General features: G+C 44.3%; 1 protein-coding gene across 1 annotated transcript in view; it reads left to right on the plus strand.

The window, feature by feature from the left end:
* The window catches only part of SIM2 (SIM bHLH transcription factor 2), a 158,807-nt gene that overhangs the window by 123,052 nt on the left and 11,924 nt on the right, over nt 1–23,831 (plus strand). The window contains exons 5-8 of the mRNA XM_073584655.1: nt 4,601–4,686; nt 6,005–6,204; nt 13,837–13,943; nt 14,531–14,678. Coding sequence (XP_073440756.1) covers nt 4,601–4,686; nt 6,005–6,204; nt 13,837–13,943; nt 14,531–14,678 — 541 coding nt within the window. The remainder of the gene's footprint in view (nt 1–4,600; nt 4,687–6,004; nt 6,205–13,836; nt 13,944–14,530; nt 14,679–23,831) is intronic.

Consider the following 23,831-nt stretch of genomic DNA (forward strand, 5'->3'; position numbering starts at 1 on the left):
TCTCTAGGCTCCAGTCACTAGGCATTAAGGACACTGCTCTTTCCTGGTTCTCCTCCTATCTTTCCGACCGCTCCTTCAGTGTTCTGTTTTCTGGCTCCACTTCATCTCCTCTTCCTCTCACTGTTGGGGTACCTCAGGGCTCAGTCCTTGGCCCCCTTCTCTTCTCTCTCTATACAGCCCCAATTGGACAGACCATCAGCAGATTTGGCTTTCAGTACCATCTTTATGCTGATGACACACAACTGTACACATCATCCCCTGACCTTACCTCCGCTGTACTACAGAACGCCACTGACTGTCTGTCTGCAGTCTCCAACATCATGTCTGCTCTCTATCTGAAACTCAACCTCTCCAAAACTGAACTTCTTCTGCTCCCACCATCTACTAACCTCCCTAAATCTGACATTTCCCTCTCTGTGGGTGGCACCATAATAACACCCCGACAGCAGGTGCGCTGTCTGGGTGTTATGTTCGACTCCGATCTCTCCTTCACCTCCCATATACAATCTCTTGCCCGCTCATGCCGCTTACACCTAAAGAACATCTCTAGAATCCGCCCTTTTCTCACCATGGAAACAACAAAAACTCTCACTGTCGCCCTGATCCACTCCCGCCTAGACTACTGTAATGCTCTATTAATTGGCCTCCCTCTCACTCGACTCTCCCCTCTCCAGTCTATCCTTAATGCAGCAGCCAGGGTTGTCCATCTGGCTAATCGTTTCTCAGACGCGTCCGCTCTTCGCCAGTCGTTACACTGGCTGCCAATTCATTACAGGGTACAATTCAAAGTACTTGTTCTCACCCACAAAGCTCTCCACAGTGCGGCACCCCCTTACATCTCCTCCCTCATTTCTGTCTATCGGCCTAACCGACCGCTGCGCTCTGCAAATGACTTTCGACTAACCTCTGCCCTAATCCGTACCTCCCACTCCCGACTCCAAGACTTCTCCCGTGCTGCGCCAATCCTCTGGAATGCTCTACCCCAAAATATTAGGACCATCCACAATTTGCATAGTTTTAGGCGCTCGCTCAAAACACATTTGTTCAGAGCGGCCTATCACATTCAGTAATCAAAGTCATGTTTGTGTGTGTGTAGCCCATTCACTATCTCCATCTAACCCCCACCCCCTGAAGATGGCTGGACCGTCATTGTAAATACATCATTGTAAATACAAACCTGTGCTTTGTATCCCCCCCACCTCATTGTAGATTGTAAGCTCCACGAGCAGGGTCGTCTTATTTCGCTTTAATTATTGTATTGTTAACGTTGTTACTTATGACTGTTGTGTTTGAAACTGTTCAACTGTAAAGCGCTGCGGAATATGTTGGCGCTATATAAATAAAGATTATTATTATTATTATTATATGGGAGGGGGATCTTTGACGCTCATCGTGCATGTACCATTAACTCACCGCAGAATGTTTTATAAAAGGATTGGTAGAAATTTCCATAAGTGGCATAATGCACTTAATGCAGTTCATGTTTCCTGCTATGTAACATCATAATATAGCAGAAGTCTGGCGGAGGTGATATTCCACACCGCAGTCTGTTCTCCTCCATCCACCCCCGGCCATATTCCTTCTGGATGATGAATATTTAGACAGACATTGGCGACTCCTGGAAACAATGTAGTATTGGGTATACAGCAGTGAGGTTTTATGTCGAAATCTCGGCTTAATTCCCATATGATCAGAGCACGAGGTAGAACATAGATGTCGAAGGAGCAAATTCTGTTAATATTTAAAGAACCGATCTGTAAAGTGTAACAAGATTCATACAGTCAGCAAAATTCTCACACTAGAACCTATGGACCAAAGAGAATATTTATTATCTCTTTCTGAGCAATGAGAAGGTGCTTGTCTATCTGTGATTAATTGTAACCGGTTTAATTTGTTTAATTATAAGGGTTGTGCCTATCTGAGCAATTAAAGGCGACCTGTCACTTGCCATAGATATATTTTTTTTTTATCCGGTGTAAATGCCGCTGTTCTCCTGAATCCGGCGCTGTTTTTCTTTTGTTCCTGCGCCTCTCCGTTCCTGAGATATGGCCCCTTATTCCCTGCATATGATCTACTCCTGTTATTCAGGTGGGTGTGGTCTTCAAGTAGACTCCCATAAAAAAAGAGTCAAGGACCACTCCCACTTGGCTAAAAGGCTAGATTTACGTACAAGGAATATGGGGCCATATCTCAAGAACGGAGAGGCGCAGAAATAAAAGAAAACCATCGTCGGATTCAGGAAAATAGCGGCATTTATAACAGGTAAAAATATTTTACCTACAGAAAATGTTGTGGTCCTAGAACAATGTGAGAAATCAAACTTAGAAGCTAAATGTAAATTAGCCTGGAAGTGGATGCATTCACTAATTTCAGTAGTAAAATAATCCTGACATGTTCCCTTTAAGGAAAATAAGGAAACCAGGTAGATAAAATCGGCCAGATGTGTTTCTATTAGTTAAACACAAGAACTTGCACCAAATTTCAAATTTCTACATTTTTATCATCTTAGTCCAAAACACACAAAAAAAAATTGAAGAAATAAATTCACTGAAAGAAAGAAGTTATGTAGAAAACATTGGAGAAACCTGGAAAAGGCATTTAGTACATGACCCTCAGTGTGAGGTTCTCCGAATTCCCAAGATAGATTTTTTTTTAATGAGAGAGAAGCCGGTAAAGCTTGGGAGAAATTATGTACAATACGACTATTATTACTACATTAACCTCCGTACTGAGGGATATTGGACGTGACAGGGTAAATGGATACCCCGTTATTTACTAAGAGGCTGTAATTTCCTAAATTATTCCTAATCTCAAAGCCTAAAACCCTCTGAAGCTTTGTAGAGCTGGTACACCTAACTACAAATCGGTGTCTGCACATACGAGAATAAAGTAGTAACCTCACAGCTTACCGTCGTGGCACATTATGTTCCCAAATATGATGGAAAAATGGAAGATATTGTCTATGTTTTCTTAACTTTTGGGTCCACGCTTGTTAGTGAGGGTATAATTGTGGAGTGTATCACTTTGTAGAAGAATATGTTATAGCCCAAGAGACCTGGAGAAGAATATTTTATAGCCCACAAGACTGGACGAAGAATATCATATTTCTTAAGAAACCAAGAGAAGAATATCTTATTCCCAAAGTTACTCAAAGACTAGTAGGATTGTTCCCATCGGGACAACCCCTTTCTATAACCTTATAGGTCACCTGGACATCATGGTGGGGTGATGCTCATGAACCTGCTCTGAACCGGACAAATAGGATATAATAATCTTAAAAATGATGAAATGTGGAAGATGTTGGCCATGTTTTCTTGACTTTTGGTCCATGCTTATCATTGAGGACATCATTGTAGAGTGTAATATTTTGTAGCATAATATCTTATAGCCCAAGGGACCTGAAGAAGAATATCTTACAGCCCAAAAGACGTAGAGAAAAATATCTTATAGACCAAGAGACCTGGAGAAGAATTTCTTATAGCCCTAGAGACCTGGAGAAGAATATCTTATAGTCCGAAAGACGTAGAGAAGAACATCTTATAGACCAAGAAACCTGGAGAAGAATATCTTGTAGCCAAAGATACTCAATGACTAATAGAAACCATCAGGACAAACCTTGTTTGTGTATCCTAGTAGATCACTTGGATGTATTACTGGGTTCCCACTCATGACCCTACTCTACTGTATGATCAAGACCATGTCTTAACTCTCGCTCCTATGGACTTGAGTTATCTATGAATTACATGGACAATCAATCATCTAAAGGGCCACCATGTAATACTACATTTCCATATCAACCTACCCCCCAAAATTGGCAGTTTCCATGGGATTTTGGCAATAAGCTGCTCGTCCTCAGTCATCTAACTCAAGTCTCTGTAAAAATGAATTTTCTGGTTTACACTGGTTCACTAGGAGCCACACTTCTGGTTCCTCTTTGGGATCACTAACCAATGATTTGGTTTGCAGTAATATCTCATTCCACAAGAATTGACTGCAGAGTCTGCTGGACATTCGGGGGTACATTATCAAAACTCCAGACCTTTAAAAGTGAGGTTCTTCATTTTCTTCCATCCTCTACCATCCTGAAAGTTTGTATGTAATTCTACCATCCATTGTGCATCCTAAGACAACTTTCTTGGCGTTATATTGGTTCCAACCCATCGAACTTTGCCCATAGACACTTAAAATTTAAAGTCTGGCTCTAATTATAATTTTTTTTGATTAAAGTAATTATTCATTTATATTTCATTAAGTGGACTGGAATGAAAACTGCAAGCTGCTGATTCTTTTTGTATGATGGTTGTACTACCACCTCTTCCTTTACCAGGCTGCCAGTTTCTTCAATAATAAGGCTTAAGACTCAGCTACTATTTTATCATTCTGTACCTTTATTATCTACACCCAATCTTCAGTGTTCAACAATACCCCATGGTTATCATTCACTCTATTTTTAATTAAGACTTCTCATGCGCTGCACTTGTTCACTGGAATGACTTACCTAAGATCATGACTGCATCAATCTAGCTCTTAACATCCACAGTTTTATGTGAGCCTTGTTATGATGTGACATTATTTCATGACAGCTTCCTTCTTCTTGCAGAATATGAAATTGAACGCTCTTTTTTTCTACGGATGAAATGTGTTTTGGCCAAAAGAAATGCAGGACTCACATGTAGTGGATACAAGGTAAGTGTAACCGCTCATGAGAAAACTTGTAGATGTGTGTGCACACACACATACATATTGATTGAGGTACGGATCTCTGTTTTCTGTGACGGATGGTCACACAGCAGAAGTTCCACGAGACATTTAATCTACAGCAGAGATTTTTTGCATAAATGAAATGATCATTTTTTTTATTCCAAGGTTATTGTGACTTTAGAAAAGTCCAGTCACCATTCCTGATTCTTTAACCAGATATAAGTCTTTTTTTTTGAGCCTAAGTAGACCTGAATTAGTTGCATAGATAGGAGGAAAGCAACTACTGACTCTAGGCTTGTTTCACATGTCCAACACTCGTTGTCCAAGTACTGAGGTCCAGATTGGCAATGGGTCTTCTGACCCAAACTCAAAAGCTTCATGGGCATTTGTGAGGCTGTCAAGTTCTGGTCAGGAGACTAGAGGCCGGTCAGACATCACAATCAGTACTTGGACTATGAATGTTGCTGTTATGCTTCATCTCCTAAGCTCAGTTGCTGTGCTCCAGACTTTTCTTGCCATCAGTTTCTAGGATAGGAATTAGCTGGCTGTTCACTACTTGTAGTTGGCCATATTACCCTTTAGGGGTCTAATATCAGTCAGTCCTAATTTAACCAATCTCAGTTCCCCTAGTAGTTAATCACAGTGAGAGCTGAATTCGAGCCCCACATCATCTGGTGTTATTGACTCACAGTTTTCTTGGACATCAGGGATGTGTAGGAAGTACGGTAGCTAACTTCTCCTGCACTTTAAATTTACTAGAATTTAATACCTCTGGCTGTCTGGCTCATACATTGGGGCTTAAAAAGGATCTGTCACCAAGTCAGGTTTTGCTCTTATTTTTTTCCCTGCTGCTCCCCTGAGTATTCCGCTTTTTCTTTTTTCAAAATACGCCATACGGTTCCAGAGATTTAGGCCTTTTTATTTAGTGCTAGTTTTTATGGTTATTACCAAGGAGGTGTGGTTATCAGGATTCTTTGGGGGGGTGTCCTTAGCCTGCTCTGCCACACCCACTAAGGACACACCCCCAAGGAGTCCTGAGAACCACACCTCCTTGGTAATAACCATAAAAAATTAGCACTAAATAAAAAGGCCCAAATCTCTGGAACGGTATGTCAGATTTTAAAAAAAGAAAAAGTGAAATACTCAGGGGAGCATCAAGAATGAAATAAGAGGAAAAGTGAACACCTTTGACCTGACTGACCTTTGCCTGTGTATTACAGTAACGTGGGGTCTAGTGCATATGTAATACTGCATAGCCGGTCTGTTTAGTACATATGTGATATGTTTTATCTTTACATGACAGGTGATTCACTGCAGTGGGTATCTGAAAATAAGGCAGTATATGCTGGACATTTCTTTATATGACTCCTGCTATCAAATTGTAGGGCTAGTGGCAGTGGGTCAATCCTTACCCCCGAGCGCCATCACGGAGATCAAACTCCACAGTAACATGTTTATGTTCAGAGCAAGTCTGGACCTCAAACTCATTTTTCTGGACTCCAGGTAAGCGGCTACGTAAAACCAGTGTGTCCAATAAAACCAAAATGTACTTATCTGCTATCATCACTGCAGTCATATCAGTCAATTTACACTTGTTCATGGCAATGCTGCATGTAATGGGCCCCGTGCAGGACCACTCTTACTCATGAACCCAAAGACTGGACCTGTCACTATGTTATGTTCCCAAACAACATGGGTCTGGAATACGACCACGTGAATGAGCCTATTGGTTGCTAACATCTTCCTCCATAGCTCTGTCTGCATCGGACACATGACAATCTAAAGCTGAGCATATACCTTAACATCTTCTATTTGGTTGCACTCCCTTTGGAATAAATATCTGCAGTCAATGGCTTCTTATAACTATCAACAAGCTTCTTACACCTCTCAGCTGGAATTTTGGATCACTCTTTTTTGTAAACTGCTCCAGGTCTCTCATATGTGAAGGCGCCTTCTCCCAACAGCAATTTTAAGTTCTCTCCACAGGTGTTCAATGGGATTTAGATCCGAACTCATTGCTGCCACATCATAACTCTCTATCCATTTCTGGGTGCTTCTTGAAGTATGTTTGGGGTCATTGTCCTGCTGGAAGACCCATGACCTAGGATGCAAACTCAGCTTTCTGACACTGGGCACTACATTGTGACCTCAAATTCTTTAATAATATTCAGATTTCATGATGCCTTACACACAGCTAAGGGACCCAGTGCCAGAGGCAGCAAAACAACCCCAAAACATCTTGAACCTCCATCATATTTGACTGTAGGCACTATGTTCTTTTCTTTGTAGGCCTCATTCCATTTTTGGTAAACAGTAGAATGATGTGCTTTACTAAAAGCCTCTACCTTGGTCTCATCTGTCCACAAGACACTTTCCCCCAAAAAAATTTTGGTTTACTAACGTGCAAATTGCTTCTTCAGCGAGAAAGAGGACTTGAACTCTATAGCGCCACCTGTTGGTAGTAGCAATCCTACAAGTCACAATCAACCTTTTAACGAGTCTTGTAATATGACTTAGGATAAAAGCTAACGTACATTTTGGCAAACTGCAGTCTAGATTTTTATGTCGGTGTCATCAGTGGGGTCTTCCTGGATTTCCTGCAATAGCGTTTCATTTCATTCAAATGTCGACAGATAATTTGAGCCGACACTGATGCGCCCTGAGCCTGCAAGACAGCTTGAATTTCTTGGGAAAAAACTTCAATTTCTGGAACAATTTCATGGGTGACAACTCTTTTGGCCATGACTGTATGTGCATTTATTTATTTTTTTTAAAAAATTAATTTTAAGTAACACCTCTTACCGGATTCTAATAATATACATACATCAAAAAAAATATTTAGCGTTGTTGCATTTTTAAATGTTCAGTCTCTGAAAGTCTAATATTATTTAACCTATACAGTAAATCCCGTAAAGATAAAATAAATCGAAACATCAAAGTTGCTATTTTTCACTTTCCCCCAAAAATGTAATAAAAATTAAGAATGATGCTAACAAAAACTACAGCTTTGTGCATAAGAACATCTCCAGCAATAGGAAAATAAAAAAGGGTAACAGGTCTCAGAAAATAATGGCACAAACTAGGTTTACTACAAATGTCTGAATTTAAAAAAAAAATAAAACAAATTATATTCAAGTTAAAAAATTACACTGACCTAAAAAATCATGTTGCCACGATATTTTTAAACCACACTGAAAAGCGTAAAAAACAAAACCCAAAAAACAAAGCTAGAATTCCTTTTTTTTTACCATTTCACCCCACTTTGTTTTTTTCTCTCTCTTTTTCTGTACATTAATGATGAATTAAATGGTGTTACTCAAAACTACAAGTCATCCCGCAAAAATGAAAAAGCCCTCATAGGGCAATGTCGACAGGAAAAAAGAGCCCTCATAGGGCAATGTCGACAGGAAAAAAGAGCCCTCGTAGGGCAATGTCGACAGGAAAAAAGAGCCCCCATAGGGCAATGTCGACAGGAAAAAAGAGCCCTCGTATGGCAATGTCGACAGGAAAAAAGAGCCCCCATAGGGCAATGTCGACAGGAAAAAAGAGCCCCCATAGGGCAATGTCGACAGGAAAAAAGAGCCCTCGTAGGGCAATGTCGACAGGAAAAAAGAGTCCTCTTAGGGCAATGTCGACAGGAAAAAAGAGCCCTCATAGGGCAATGTCGACAGGAAAAAAGAGCCCTCATAGGGCAATGTCGACAGGAAAAAAGAGCCCTCATAGGGCAATGTCGACAGGAAAAAAGAGCCCCCATAGGGCAATGTCGACAGGAAAAAAGAGCCCTCATAGGGCAATGTCGACAGGAAAAAAGAGCCCTCATAGGGCAATGTCGACAGTAAAAAAGAGCCCTCATAGGGCAATGTCGACAGTAAAAAAGAGCCCTCATAGGGCAATGTCAACAGGAAAAAAGAGCCCTCATAGGGCAATGTCGACAGTAAAAAAGAGCCCTCATAGGGCAATGTCGACAGGAAAAAAGAGCCCTCATAGGGCAATGTCGACAGGAAAAAAGAGCCCTCATAGGGCAATGTCGACAGGAAAAAAGAGCCCTCATAGGGAAATGTCGACAGGAAAAAAGAGCCCCCATAGGGCAATGTCGACAGGAAAAAAGAGCCCTCATAGGGCAATGTCGACAGGAAAAAAAAGCCCTCATAGGGCAATGTCGACAGGAAAAAAGAGCCCCCATAGGGCAATGTCGACAGGAAAAAAGAGCCCTCATAGGGCAATGTCGACAGGAAAAAAGAGCCCTCATAGGGCAATGTCGACAGGAAAAAAGAGCCCTCATAGGGCAATGTCGACAGGAAAAAAGAGCCCCCATAGGGCAATGTCGACAGGAAAAAAGAGCCCTCATAGGGCAATGTCGACAGGAAAAAGCCCTCATAGGGCAATGTCGACAGGAAAAAGCCCTCATAGGGCAATGTCGACAGGAAAAAAGAGCCCCCATAGGGCAATGTCGACAGGAAAAAAGAGCCCTCATAGGGCAATGTCGACAGGAAAAAAGAGCCCTCATAGGGCAATGTCGACAGGAAAAAAGAGCCCTCATAGGGCAATGTCAACAGGAAAAAAGAGCCCCCATAGGGCAATGTCGACAGGAAAAAAGAGCCCTCATAGGGCAATGTCGACAGGAAAAAAGAGCCCTCATAGGGCAATGTCAACAGGAAAAAAGAGCCCTCATAGGGCAATGTCGGCAGGAAAAAAAACCCTCATAGGGCAATGTCGACAGGAAAAAAGAGCCCCCATAGGGCAATGTCGACAGGAAAAAAGAGCCCTCATAGGGCAATGTCGACAGGAAAAAAGAGCCCTCATAGGGCAATGTCGACAGGAAAAAAGAGCCCTCATAGGGCAATGCCGACAGTAAAAAAGAGCCCTCATAGGGCAATGTCGACAGGAAAAAAGAGCCCTCATAGGGCAATGTCGACAGGAAAAAAGAGCCCTCATAGGGCAATGTCGACAGGAAAAAAGAGACCTCATAGGGCAATGTCGACAGGAAAAAAGAGCCCTCATAGGGCAATGTCGACAGGAAAAAAGAGCCCTCATAGGGCAATGTCGACAGGAAAAAAGAGCCCCCATAGGGCAATGTCGACAGGAAAAAAGAGCCCTCATAGGGCAATGTCGACAGGAAAAAAAAGCCCCCATAGGGCAATGTCGACAGGAAAAAAGAGCCCCCATAGGGCAATGTCGACAGGAAAAAAGAGCCCTCATAGGGCAATGTCGACAGGAAAAAAGAGCCCCCATAGGGCAATGTCGACAGGAAAAAAGAGCCCTCATAGGGCAATGTCGACAGGAAAAAAGAGCCCTCATAGGGCAATGTCGACAGGAAAAAAGAGCCCTCATAGGGCAATGTCGACAGGAAAAAAGAGCCCTCATAGGGAAATGTCGACAGGAAAAAAGAGACCTCATAGGGCAATGTCGACAGGAAAAAAGAGCCCTCATAGGGCAATGTCGACAGGAAAAAAGAGCCCTCATAGGGCAATGTCGACAGGAAAAAAGAGCCCTCATAGGGCAATGTCGACAGGAAAAAAGAGCCCCCATAGGGCAATGTCGACAGGAAAAAAGAGCCCTCATAGGGCAATGTCGACAGGAAAAAGCCCTCATAGGGCAATGTCGACAGGAAAAAAGAGCCCCCATAGGGCAATGTCGACAGGAAAAAAGAGCCCTCATAGGGCAATGTCGACAGGAAAAAAGAGCCCTCATAGGGCAATGTCGACAGGAAAAAAGAGCCCTCATAGGGCAATGTCGACAGGAAAAAAGAGCCCCCATAGGGCAATGTCGACAGGAAAAAAGAGCCCTCATAGGGCAATGTCGACAGGAAAAAGCCCTCATAGGGCAATGTCGACAGGAAAAAAGAGTCCTCTTAGGGCAATGTCGACAGGAAAAAAGAGCCCTCATAGGGCAATGTCGACAGGAAAAAAGAGCCCCCATAGGGCAATGTCGACAGGAAAAAAGAGCCCTCATAGGGTAATGTCGACAGGAAAAAAGAGCCCTCATAGGGCAATGTCGACAAGAAAAAAGAGCCCCCATAGGGCAATGTTGACAGGAAAAAAGAGCCCTCATAGGGCAATGTCGACAGGAAAAAAGAGCCCTCATAGGGCAATGTCGACAGGTAAAAAAAGCCCTCATAGGGCAATGTCAACAGGAAAAAGAGCCCCCATAGGGAAATGTCGACAGGAAAAAAGAGCCCTCATAGGGCAATGTCGACAGGAAAAAAGAGCCCTCATAGGGCAATGTCGACAGGAAAAAAGAGCCCTCATAGGGCAATGTCGACAGGAAAAAAGAGACCTCATAGGGCAATGTCGACAGGAAAAAAGAGCCCTCATAGGGCAATGTCGACAGGAAAAAAGAGCCCTCATAGGGCAATGTCGACAGGAAAAAAGAGCCCTCATAGGGCAATGTCGACAGGAAAAAAAAGCCCCCATAGGGCAATGTCGACAGGAAAAAAGAGCCCCCATAGGGCAATGTCGACAGGAAAAAAGAGCCCTCATAGGGCAATGTCGACAGGAAAAAAGAGCCCCCATAGTGCAATGTCGACAGGAAAAGAGAGCCCTCATAGGGCAATGTCGACAGGAAAAAAGAGACCTCATAGGGCAATGTCGACAGGAAAAAAGAGCCCTCATAGGGCAATGTCGACAGGAAAAAAGAGCCCTCATAGGGCAATGTCGAAAGGAAAAAAGAGCCCTCATAGGGCATTGTCGACAGGAAAAAAGAGCCCTCATAGGGCAATGTCGACAGGAAAAAAGAGCCCTCATAGGGCAATGTCGACAGGAAAAAAGAGCCCCCATAGGGCAATGTCGACAGGAAAAAAGAGCCCTCATAGGGCAATGTCGACAGGAAAAAAGAGACCTCATAGGGCAATGTCGTCAGGAAAAAAGAGCCCTCATAGGGCAATGTCGACAGGAAAAAAGAGCCCTCATAGGGCAAAGTCGACAGGAAAAAAGAGCCCTCATAGGGCAGTGTCAACAGGAAAAAAGAGCCCTCATAGGGCAATGTCGACAGGAAAAAAGAGTCCTCTTAGGGCAATGTCGACAGGAAAAAAGAGCCCCCATAGGGCAATGTCGACAGGAAAAAAGAGCCCTCATAGGGTAATGTCGACAGGAAAAAAGAGCCCTCATAGGGCAATGTCGACAAGAAAAAAGAGCCCCCATAGGGCAATGTCGACAGGAAAAAAGAGCCCTCATAGGGCAATGTCGACAGGAAAAAAGAGCCCCATAGGGCAATGTCGACAGGAAAAAAAAGCCCTCATAGGGCAATGTCAACAGGAAAAAAGAGCCCCCATAGGGAAATGTCGACAGGAAAAAAGAGCCCTCATAGGGCAATGTCGACAGGAAAAAAGAGCCCTCATAGGGCAATGTCGACAGGAAAAAAGAGCCCTCATAGGGCAATGTCGACAGGAAAAAAGAGCCCTCATAGGGCAATGTCGACAGGAAAAAAGAGCCCTCATAGGGCAATGTCGACAGGAAAAAAAAGCCCCCATAGGGCAATGTCGACAGGAAAAAAGAGCCCCCATAGGGCAATGTTGACAGGAAAAAAGAGCCCTCATAGGGCAATGTCGACAGGAAAAAAGAGCCCTCATAGGGCAATGTCGACAGGAAAAAAGAGCCCCCATAGGGCAATGTCGACAGGAAAAAAGAGCCCCCATAGGGCAATGTCGACAGGAAAAAAGAGCCCTCATAGTGCAATGTCGACAGAAAAAAAGAGCCCTCATAGGGCAATGTCGACAGGAAAAAAGAGCCCCCATAGGGCAATGTCGACAGGAAAAAAGAGCCCCCATAGGGCAATGTCGACAGGAAAAAAGAGCCCCCATAGGGCAATGTCGACAGGAAAAAAGAGCCCTCATAGGGCAATGTCGACAGGAAAAAAGAGACCTCATAGGGCAATGTCGTCAGGAAAAAAGAGCCCCCATAGGGCAATGTCGACAGGAAAAAAGAGCCCCCATAGAGCAATGTCGACAGGAAAAAAGAGCCCTCATAGGGCAATGTCGACAGGAAAAAAGAGCCCTCATAGGGCAATGTCGACAGGAAAAAAGAGCCCTCATAGGGCAATGTCGACAGGAAAAAAGAGCCCCCATAGGGCAATGTCGACAGGAAAAAAGAGCCCTCATAGGGCAATGTCGACAGGAAAAAAGAGCCCCCATAGGGCAATGTCGACAGGAAAAAAGCCCTCATAGGGCAATGTCGACAGGAAAAAAGAGCCCCCATAGGGCAATGTCGACAGGAAAAAAGAGCCCTCATAGGGCAATGTCGACAGGAAAAAAGAGCCCCCATAGGGCAATGTCGACAGGAAAAAAGAGCCCCCATAGGGCAATGTCGACAGGAAAAAAGAGCCCCCATAGGGCAATGTTGACAGGAAAAAAGAGCCCTCATAGGGCAATGTCGACAGGAAAAAAGAGCCCTCATAGGGCAATGTCGACAGGAAAAAAGAGACCTCATAGGGCAATGTCGACAGGAAAAAAGAGCCCTCATAGGGCAATGTCGACAGGAAAAAAGAGCCCCCATAGGGCAATGTCGACAGGAAAAAAAAGCCCTCGTAGGGCAATGTCGACAGGAAAAAAGAACCCCCATAGGGCAATGTCGACAGGAAAAAAAAGCCCTCATAGGGCAATGTCGACAGGAAAAAAGAACCCCCATAGGGCAATGTCGACAGGAAAAAAGAGCCCTCATAGGGCAATGTCGACAGGAAAAAAGAGACCTCATAGGGCAATGTCGTCAGGAAAAAAGAGCCCTCATAGGGCAATGTCGACAGGAAAAAAGAGCCCCCATAGGGCAAAGTCGACAGGAAAAAAGAGCCCTCATAGGGCAATGTCGACAGGAAAAAAGAGCCCTCATAGGGCAATGTCGACAAGAAAAAAGAGCCCCTATAGGGCAATGTCGACAGGAAAAAAGAGCCCTCATAGGGCAATGTCGACAGGAAAATCCCCCTAATAACACAAATAAAGCGCAGCCAATAAATATAATCAACTCTTGGCCACAAACTTCTCAAACTAATATCAAGGTTTGGAGACTTTGGAACAACAGAACACAGAACATCCAAGAATTTACTCTTTTCTTCCAGAGTCTGCAGATGCTGCATAGTTTTCTTAAATATATTAATAGGTTGTGAAAAAAAAATCCCAATCCCTCAATTCCCCTCTTTTCTGTGCAGAGTAGCTGAATTAACCGGTTATGAACCTCAAGATCTCATAGAGAAAACTCTTTACCACCACGTCCATGGCTGTGATGTGTTCCACCTGAGATACGCTCACCACCTCTGTAAGTGTTATTGGTTTTGGATTATTTTTGTCTTTCTTAGTTGTAAAATATTGTGTGCGTTAATTTTTCAATATATCTTTATAGTTTCAGGGCATGCTGGGAGTTGTAGTTTTGCTACCGCACAGGCTAGTAATTTCAATAGGAACCCTGTAATTCTTCATTTGCCCTGCGGAGGCACTGCAGAGAAATGTTACACTTCCTGCCAGGTTCCCCCATAGATCACTGATGTTTCCTGTAGCAGCACACCTCGTAATCTTATTTTAGGTGGAACGCCTAACGCCTAAAAGTTGCCAAGAGTGGAAAACACGGCAGCCTAAGGGGATTTTTTTTTTTTTTTTTTAGAAATGGCCCCTTTTTTTGTCTATGGACTATGTGTGCTCCTGCAGATTAACTCCAACCACATTCACTACCATGACAGACACAAATATCAAGAAAACTCAAAATGTAATATTTCTATAAATCATTTATTTATTATTTTGGATGTTTCTTTACGTTTTCATTGACTTTCTATGTAATCGTGTCTTATTTATCCAAAAATGATGCAATATATAATTGAATTAATGTATAAATTTCTACTTTTCTTCCAGTACTGGTAAAAGGCCAAGTCACCACCAAATATTATCGTCTGCTTTCCAAACACGGAGGCTGGGTCTGGGTACAGAGTTACGCTACAATCGTCCACAACAGTCGCTCTTCTAGACCGCACTGCATTGTTAGTGTGAACTATGTCCTTACGTGAGTATCCAGGATCAGGCAATGCTGCATGTAGAGTGTCAGCTCTTATGGGCAGGGTCATCTCTCATGTAGAGTGTCAGCTCTTATGTGCAGGGTCCTCTCTCCTGTAGTGTCAGCTCTTATGTGCAGGATCCTCTGTCCTGAAGAGTGTCAGCTCTTATGTGCAGGATCCTCTCTTATGTAGAGTGTCAGCTCTTATGTGCAGGGTCCTCTCTCCTGTAGAGTGTCAGCTCTTATGTGCAGGGTCCTCTCTCCTGTGGTGCCAGCTCTTATGCGCAGAGTCCTCTCTACTGTAGAGTGTCAGCTCTTATGTGCAGGATCCGCTCTCCTGTAGAGTGTCAGTGGGTCGCCTCTGCTGGCTTCACCCAGGGCTGTGGGGTACTCGGTAACGGGCCGGTGTCAGGGGGATGATGTGTCACAGCAGCGGTGACCCGGTCCGTGGCCCTGGGCCCCAATATCAATGGCGGTGGTGTTTGGTTGTAATGTAAAGTTCGTGACGCCACCTGTGATATTTGGCAAGTAAGATGGTAAGCCAACGCTGCTTGCAGATCCACTGGGACTGATGGTTTGATGCAGCTAAGATGGTGTAGCTCCCCACAGGTGGAGCTGTAGTCCCAGGGCAGTGTATAGGTGCGACGGAGGAGTAGGGGCACAGAATGGTGTAGATGTTGATACCCCCAATGTGGCGGTGCTGATGCGGGAATGAATGGAGGACACCAGGGCTTGCAGTTTCAAAGCTTTACTCACTGTTCGTAGTGCACACAGGTGCCCGCTTCGGTACCGTGTCCTCCGGGACAGAGGCCCAGCCAACCTCCAGGCAAGATAGCGCTCTCCCCGCCAGCACCCCTCCAACATGTGCCTTTGCTGAACGACTCCTCTATAGCGCCCATTGGTGTGAAGAGCTCAAGCACCGTGGTTCTCTGAAGTTCCTCCTGTCAGATGTTCCTAACAACTCTCTCACTTGTATGACAGACAGCTGTAGCCTTCTTCGGGGACTCCCTTCTCCTGAATCCCGGCTCTCTATCCGTTTTGCTGTTGTGTCCCAAGTCTTGGATGGGAGTAGTGCATTTACAGCCAACTACTCCACCGGTGTCTGCTGCAGAACCATAAGTGTCCATACATCCTCGGGGACCGGGCCCCGGCCGTGCGCTGAGAACCTATAGGCAGGGTTCCTATCCAACCCACTCCTCCTCTCTGTTCTCCTTCCACTTCGTTCCGTACTTGTCTCTCTCTCTCTTATGGAAATGCAGGTTACAGTTCTACGTCTCTCTCTTTCTCTTCCAGGGACCCTCACTCCTGTCTGAGTGGCTTCCGTCCCGACCGACCTTCTGTCAGCCTGTCCTCCTCAGGGACTGACCTCGACTCCCCCTCTGGGAGACTGAACTAACTCTCTCTGACGGCCCCCTAAGGGACTGAATTCTAATTCTATCTTTCCCATTCTTTTTATATTAACTCCACCCACCTCCCAGCACATCTCGTGTTACGAAGCAGGGTTCCACGAGGGGTGCTCTGCTACCCCCAGCCTGAAGCTGCTAGGTGTCCCTGCTGAACTATCCTGTGTGTGGGATGCAGGTGTTGGAGTGTGGCAGGGAGTTCCCACCTTACCTGGATGGTGGGGCACTACACCATTAGGAGAAGGTGCAGTACCTCTGTGGCGACCGAGCCTCAGGGGCGCCACACTAGCTCTTATGTGCAGGATCCTCTCTCCTGTAGAGTGTCAGCTCTTATGGGCAGGGTCTTCTTTCCGGTAGAGTGTCAACTCTTATGCGCAGAGTCCTCTCTCATGTAGAGTGTCAGCTCTTATGGGCAGGGTCTTCTTTCCGGAAGAGTGTCAGCTCTTATGGGCAGGGACATCTCTCCTGTAGAGTGTCAGCTCTTATGTGCAGGGTCCTCTCCCCTGTAGAGTGTCAGTTCTTATGTGCAGGTTCCTTTCTCCTGTAGAGTGTCAGCTCTTATGTGCAGGGTCCTCTCTCCTGTAGAGTGTCAGCTCTTATGTGCAGGTTCCTTTCTCCTGTAGAGTGTCAGCTCTTATGTGCAGGGTCCTCTCTCCTGTAGAGTGTCAGCTCTTATGTGCAGGTTCCTTTCTCCTGTATAGTGTCAGTTCTTATGTGCAGGCTCCTCTCCCCTGTAGAGTGTCAGTTCTTATGTGCAGGTTCCTTTCTCCTGTAGAGTGTCAGCTCTTATGTGCAGGGTCCTCTCTCCTGTAGAGTGTCAGCTCTTATGTGCAGGTTCCTTTCTCCTGTAGAGTGTCAGCTCTTATGTGCAGGGTCCTCTCTCCTGTAGAGTGTCAGCTCTTATGTGCAGGTTCCTTTCTCCTGTAGAGTGTCAGCTCTTATGGGCAGGGTCTTCTTTCCGGTAGAGTGTCAACTCTTATGCGCAGAGTCCTCTCTCATGTAGAGTGTCAGCTCTTATGGGCAGGGTCTTCTTTCCGGAAGAGTGTCAGCTCTTATGGGCAGGGACATCTCTCCTGTAGAGTGTCAGCTCTTATGTGCAGGGTCCTCTCCCCTGTAGAGTGTCAGTTCTTATGTGCAGGTTCCTTTCTCCTGTAGAGTGTCAGCTCTTATGTGCAGGGTCCTCTCTCCTGTAGAGTGTCAGCTCTTATGTGCAGGTTCCTTTCTCCTGTAGAGTGTCAGCTCTTATGTGCAGGGTCCTCTCTCCTGTAGAGTGTCAGCTCTTATGTGCAGGTTCCTTTCTCCTGTAGAGTGTCAGCTCTTATGTGCAGGGTCCTTTCTCCTGTAGAGTGTCAGCTCTTATGTGCAGGTTCCTTTCTCCTGTAGAGTGTCAGCTCTTATGTGCAGGGTCCTCTCTCCTGTAGAGTGTCAGCTCTTATGTGCAGGTTCCTTTCTCCTGTAGAGTGTCAGCTCTTATGTGCAGGGTCCTCTCTCCTGTAGAGTGTCAGCTCTTATGTGCAGGTTCCTTTCTCCTGTAGAGTGTCAGCTCTTATGAGCAGGGTCCTCTCTCCTGTAGAGTGTCAGCTCTTATGTGCAGGTTCCTTTCTCCTGTAGAGTGTCAGCTCTTATGTGCAGGGTCCTCTCTCCTGTAGAGTGTCAGCTCTTATGTGCAGGTTCCTTTCTCCTGTAGAGTGTCAGCTCTTATGTGCAGGGTCCTCTCCCCTGTAGAGTGTCAGTTCTGTAGAATATGTTGGTGGATATTATTATATATGATGTAGTAACTTATTATGATAATAATCAAGGTAGATGAATAATCCCTCGCAGTTCTGTTCTGTAAGCGTTTAGAGAATGTGTCCTCAGCAGAGATGGATTTATCGTATAAACAGTGCAATCAATCTGTAATTGCTGAATCAGACACTTTCCATGTAATTTTCATGATGTGCAAACAGATGACGCAATAAGTATTCAATGCGTTTATACCAAGTATTAATCAAAAACATCCGACCAACCAACCAAACCCTGGTGCAAGTGCTGGAAACTCTGCTAAATACAGTAACTACATAAGAATGAGAAGAAATGGATTTGAGCAACAGAAGAAGCACAAGGGTAACAAAATGTTAAAATTACAAAATTAATTTATTTTAAGCCAAGTCCACATCCCCAATTTCTAGTGGAACGATGAATCTAGAGACATTACACTTGATCTACCTGCTGATTTTGGAAGATTATGATATGTTATGGTACAACTTTTCCAGCTTTGTTAATCCTGTGATCGGAGATAACTCTGATCTTGGCCATTCTTACCCTGGTTGCGAATATAGGAATCCTTGGTAACATATCTTATCAGAGAAACCCACTTCTTTCTTTACATACGAGGCACTTCTTCTCCCCCCCCCCCCGCCCCATAAACTCATAATTCATTCTTAAAATAACCCAATTCAGTTTTGCTCAAGACAATCCGGATCACTAGCTCACTGTCCCTCTTGTCTGTGTGTGCTGTGTGTGGGAGACATCATAGCAGCCAGTCTCTACCCACCAGCTCAGAGACAACTGAAAAGAGGGAGAGCGCCTATAGAGGGGGAAATTGCAGAATATGTAGCGCGGCGCAGGGTGGCAGCCACCTTCTCCTTTTACGGCTTGGCGACAGTATGGATCCTGGCTGGGTGTGTGAGTTGGTGCTGTGAGGGCTTTGCGCCTGTGCAGGCGACCTGTAGCCAGTGATGTTGACTGATCAAGACCAGATGTTCCACAGTTCATTAAAGGAGACTCCCGTTCCAAAACACAGTCTTTAATGAACAGTATCTTGGTAAGGGTTATGTACAGGCTGGTCTTTTGGTTGTTTCTTTCATAGTGTGAAACATTTTTACACACACTGTTTCCTTCCACTGTAGTGAACTCCAGGGCCGGTGACGCACACTGTTTTGCCCTACTTCGTCCCAAGCCAGCTTGTTGCCACATTCCTGATCAGTAAGTCTCTCTGCTCACTCAGTGGTTCCGCCTCCTATTTCTTCCACAACTGGCGCCTTGGATCTATCGCTCAGGACCCCCACTAGTCCCACAAACTTAGTCCTGTTTTTCAGCATTTTTCAAGCTCAGGGTTTCTCATGACTCATCCTCCTATCCAAGTACCCTGTTCCGGAAGTCCACTCTATCTTATCAGTAACTCAGTCAGGATCTCACTATCCCTCGCCTCAGTCTCCTCTTGCTAGGGATCACTCCTTGGCAGCACTGTTCACTTTACACTCTAAACTTCAATTCCTTAACTACAGGAAACAGTCACTTGCCCTAACACTAAGCCCCTCCCACTATGGATTAGTCCCAAACATTAGCTTTTACCTTACTTTAACGTCACTACCTAAACTAAGGTCAGCTATCTTATACTACCTACAGTGGCTTTCAAAAGTATTCACCTCCTTAGCTTTTTACCTATTTTGTTACAATACAACCAAAAATATTTTTGTAATCCGATTTGTGTGTGATGCATCAGCGCTAAATAGTCTGAGATGGTGAATTGCAGTGAGAAAAATATAGGCATAAATTAAATTTATTGGATGAAATAACTAAAAATTGGCATGTGTATATGTATTCACCCCTTTTTCTATGAAGCCCCTAAACATTTCTGGTGCAAGCAGTTCCTTTCATAAGTCACATGCTTAGGCCGGGGTTACACTTGCGAGTGTGATGCGAGAAACTTGAACGAGGAGATCTCCAAACCAGTCAGGGACAAAGTTGTAGAGAATATTACCCCACTTTCCATTGTACCAGGGCAAGTAATAAAAGCGAAGCTAAGCTCCAGGTTTGGCGCATCTTATGGATACACCATTTCTGGGGCTGATGTTGTTAGCCTGGAAGGGGGACCAATATCCATGGCCCCTTCCCTGGCTATTAACCCCTTTCGTTTTAGCGTTTTGATTTTTCGCTCCCCTTCTTCCCAGAGCCATAACTTTTTTACTTTTCTGTCAAAATAGCCATGTGAGGGCTGGTTCTTTGCCGGACAAGTTGTACTTTTGAACGACACCAGTGGTTTTAACATATCTTAGAATCATAGAATCGTAGAGTTGGAAGGGACCTCCTGGGTCATCTGGTCCAACCCCCTGCTCAAAGCAGGATTCGCTAAATCATCCCAGTCAGATGTCTGTCCAGCCTCTGTTTGAAGGCTTCCATTGAAGGAGAACTCACCACTTCTCGTGGCAGCCTGTTCCACTCATTGATCACTCTAACTGTCAAAAAGTTTTTTCTAATATCTAATCTGTGTCTCCTCCCATTCAGTTTCATCCCATTGCTTCTAGTCTTTCCTTGTGCAAATGAGAATAAAGTTGATCCTTCTACAATGTGACAGCCCTTTAGATATTTGTAGACAGCTATTCAGTCTCCTCTCAGTCTTCTCTTTTGCAAACTAAACATTCCCAATTCCTGCAACCTTTCCTCATAAGACAGGGTTTGCAGACCGGTCACCATTCTGGTCGCTCTTTTCTGAACTTGCTCCAGTTTGTTGATGTCTTTTTTAAAATGTGGTGCCCAAAACTGGACACAATATTCCAGATGAGGTCTGACCAAAGAGGAGTAGAGGGAAATAATGACTTCACGTGATCTAGACTGTATGCTTCTGTTAATACATCCTAGAATTGCATTTGCCTTTTTTGCTGCTGCATCACACTGTTGACTCATATTCAGTCTGTGATCTATTAGTATACCCAAGTCTTTTTCACATGTGCTGTCACTTAGCCCTATTCCTCCCATTCTATATATGCTTTTTTCATTTTTATTGCCCAGATGTAGTACTTTGCATTTCTCCCTGTTAAAAACCATTCTGTTAGTTGCTGCCCACTTCTCCAGTTTATTTAAATCTTTTTGAATCCTCTCTCTCTCTTCTCTAGTATTAGCTATCCCTCCTAGCTTTGTGTCATCAGCAAATTTAATCAGTTTACCCTCAATTCCTTCATCTAAATCGTTGATAAAGATAAATCTTGTACTGGAAAGCAGGAAAAAAAATCCAAGTGCAGTGCAAAAAAGTGCAATTCTCCAATTTTTTTTTTTTTACCATGTTCACTAAATGCTAAAACTGACCTGCCATTATGATTCTCCAGGTCATTACGAGTTCATAGACACCAAACATATCTAGGTTCTTTTTTATTTTAGTGGTGAAAACAATCCAAACTTTGGTAAAGAAAAAAAAAATGGCGCCATTTTCCGAGACCTTGTAGCATCTTCGTTTTTTGTGATCTTGGGCTGGATGAGGGCTTATCTTTTACGCGCCGAACTGACGGTTTTATTGATACCATTTTGATGTAGATACGATCTTTTGATCGTCCGTCATTGCATTTCATTGCAATGTATCAGCAACCAAAAAAAATTTAATTCTGGTGTTTTAAATTTTTTTCTTATTACACCGTTTAGCGATCAGTATAATTCTTTTTTTATATTGATAGATCGGGCGGTTCTGAATGTGTCAATACCAAATACGTGCCTTTTTTATTGTTTTATTTTGAATGGGGCGAAGGAGGGTGATTTGAACTTTTATATTTTTAAAACTTTTTTTTACCTTTTGCATGCTTCAATAGTCTCCGTGGGAGACAAGAAGCTGAAGTTGTCTGATCGCCTCTGCTACAGACAGCTGATTATCAGATTGCCTGTGAGTAGCAGAAATTCTCACTTGCTATGAGCATTGATTCCCAAGTGGCGCTCATAGCAATCCAGCAATGACAACAATAGAGGTCTGCTGAAGACCTCTGGTTGTCATGCCGACCCATTGGTGACCCGCGATCACGAGACTGGTCACCAATGGGCGGGATTTATGATGCGCTTCCGGTAGGTGCGAGTTAAATGCCGCTGTCAGAGATTGACATCAGCATTTAAAAGGTTAACAGCCTCGGGTGGATCGCGATTCTACCCGCGGCTGTTAGAGACACATGTCAGCTGTTTTTAAAACAGCTATGTGCCGGGAAAGATGTGGGCTCAGCGCCGGAGCCCACATCAAAAGGAGGGATTCCTACATTGGGGTATTAATACGTCCGACGTCGGAAAGTGGTTAATATCAGCTCACAGCTTTCTGTTAAGCCTTTGCTGGTTAAAATTTATAGGGTGCCCCTACATCATTTTTTTTCTGGGGTCCTCTGTCAACTAACCAGTAAAGGTTAAGCAAACATCTGTTAGCTGTTATTAATAGCGTTGGAACTTTTTGGGATATTGTCCCCTTTCCCAGATTAATAACATCAGCCCCCAGCTGTGGGCTTTCCTTCTGCTGGTTCTCAAAATTAGTTGTGAGCCCACTCCAATTTTTTCTATTTAATTCATAATTTTATACACAATGTACACAGTGGGTGCTGAATACACTCCCATAATTGTCGCCTGGTGGCACTGAGCTCAGGGTGACCAGGCGGCAATAATCACGGTCCGTGTAAAACACCTGACATGTGCACACCATCAGAGAATAAAGTGTGTGTGCATGTGTCCATATTTGCGGTCCTTAAAAAACAGACTGCATACGGACTTGAAAAATGGACGTGTGAAGGGGGCCTAATACACATGGCGTCATTTGTGTGTTCATGGGTAGGAACGCGACAGCCATTTTCAACCATCCTTACAAATTCAAGTCGTATAATTGCCAAAAGTAGTATGAAATGTCACCTGAAATGACAGATACAATGCAAATAAATATAAATAAAAGAACAATAAAACAGCACTCTTCCAGGGGAAGAGTCTTGAGGAGATCATTTGTATATTCCCAGTGCCTTCTGGGATAAGTGAAGAGTCTCCGCGAGCTCAACGATCACTGGGTTTTGGCCGTTGCAGCTGAAAAGAGGAAATCAGAAAACCAGGGGAAGAGTCTTGAGGAGATCATTTGCATATTCCCAGTGCCTTCTGGGATAAGTGAAGAGTCTCCGCGAGCTCAACGATCACTGGGTTTTGGCCGTTGCAGCTGAAAAGAGGAAATCGGAAAACCAGGGGAAGAGTCTTGAGGAGATCATTTGTATATTCCCAGTGCCTTCTGGGATAAGTGAAGAGTCTCCGCGAGCTCAACGATCACTGGGTTTTGGCCGTTGCAGCTGAAAAGAGGAAATCGGAAAACCAGGGGAAGAGTCTTGAGGAGATCATTTGCATATTCCCAGTGCCTTCTGGGATAAGTGAAGAGTCTACGCGAGCTCAACGATCACTGGGTTTTGGCCGTTGCAGCTGAAAAGAGGAAATCGGAAAAACCGCGCGCCGAATTTTGGCTCATCTTTCATCGTTTTTAAGAAATCTCAAGATGGAAGAGGCCAGGAGCCATTTGGTGAGCTGCATTTCTTGCTACATGTTCACAGATTTACCAGTGGAAAAGCCAAACTTCACATGCCACAAATGCAAGCTTGTGTCCCTGTTGGAGGAAAAGTTGCAAAATCTCGAAGAGAGGTTAGCTACGTAGAAGATCATTAAGGAAGGTGAAGAGTTCTTGGACAGAGCAGAATTATCTCTTCATGTTACAGAAAGAGAAGAAATTCGAAGTGCACCTGAAGAAACAGAGGAATGGAGACATGTGACCCAGAGAAGCAGGAGGATCAGGAGGCAGTCAGCACCCATACTGCTCAGAAACCAGTACCAGGCTCTCACGCAGGAAAACGATGAAGAAATACATCAGGATAAGACTTTGCCAACAAACAGCAACCTTGTACGCCCTCAGAGTCCTCCTGGATGGAGAAAGAAAAATGTTGTGAAGAAGAAACGGAGAGTGGTGGTCATGGGGGATTCCCTGCTGAGAGGAACAGAGGCCGCTATCTGCAGACCG

Source organism: Dendrobates tinctorius, unplaced genomic scaffold (assembly GCF_039654945.1).
Source record: "Dendrobates tinctorius isolate UK_male_01 unplaced genomic scaffold, ASM3965494v1 ptg000084l, whole genome shotgun sequence".
Classification (NCBI taxonomy): Eukaryota; Metazoa; Chordata; class Amphibia; order Anura; family Dendrobatidae; genus Dendrobates; species Dendrobates tinctorius.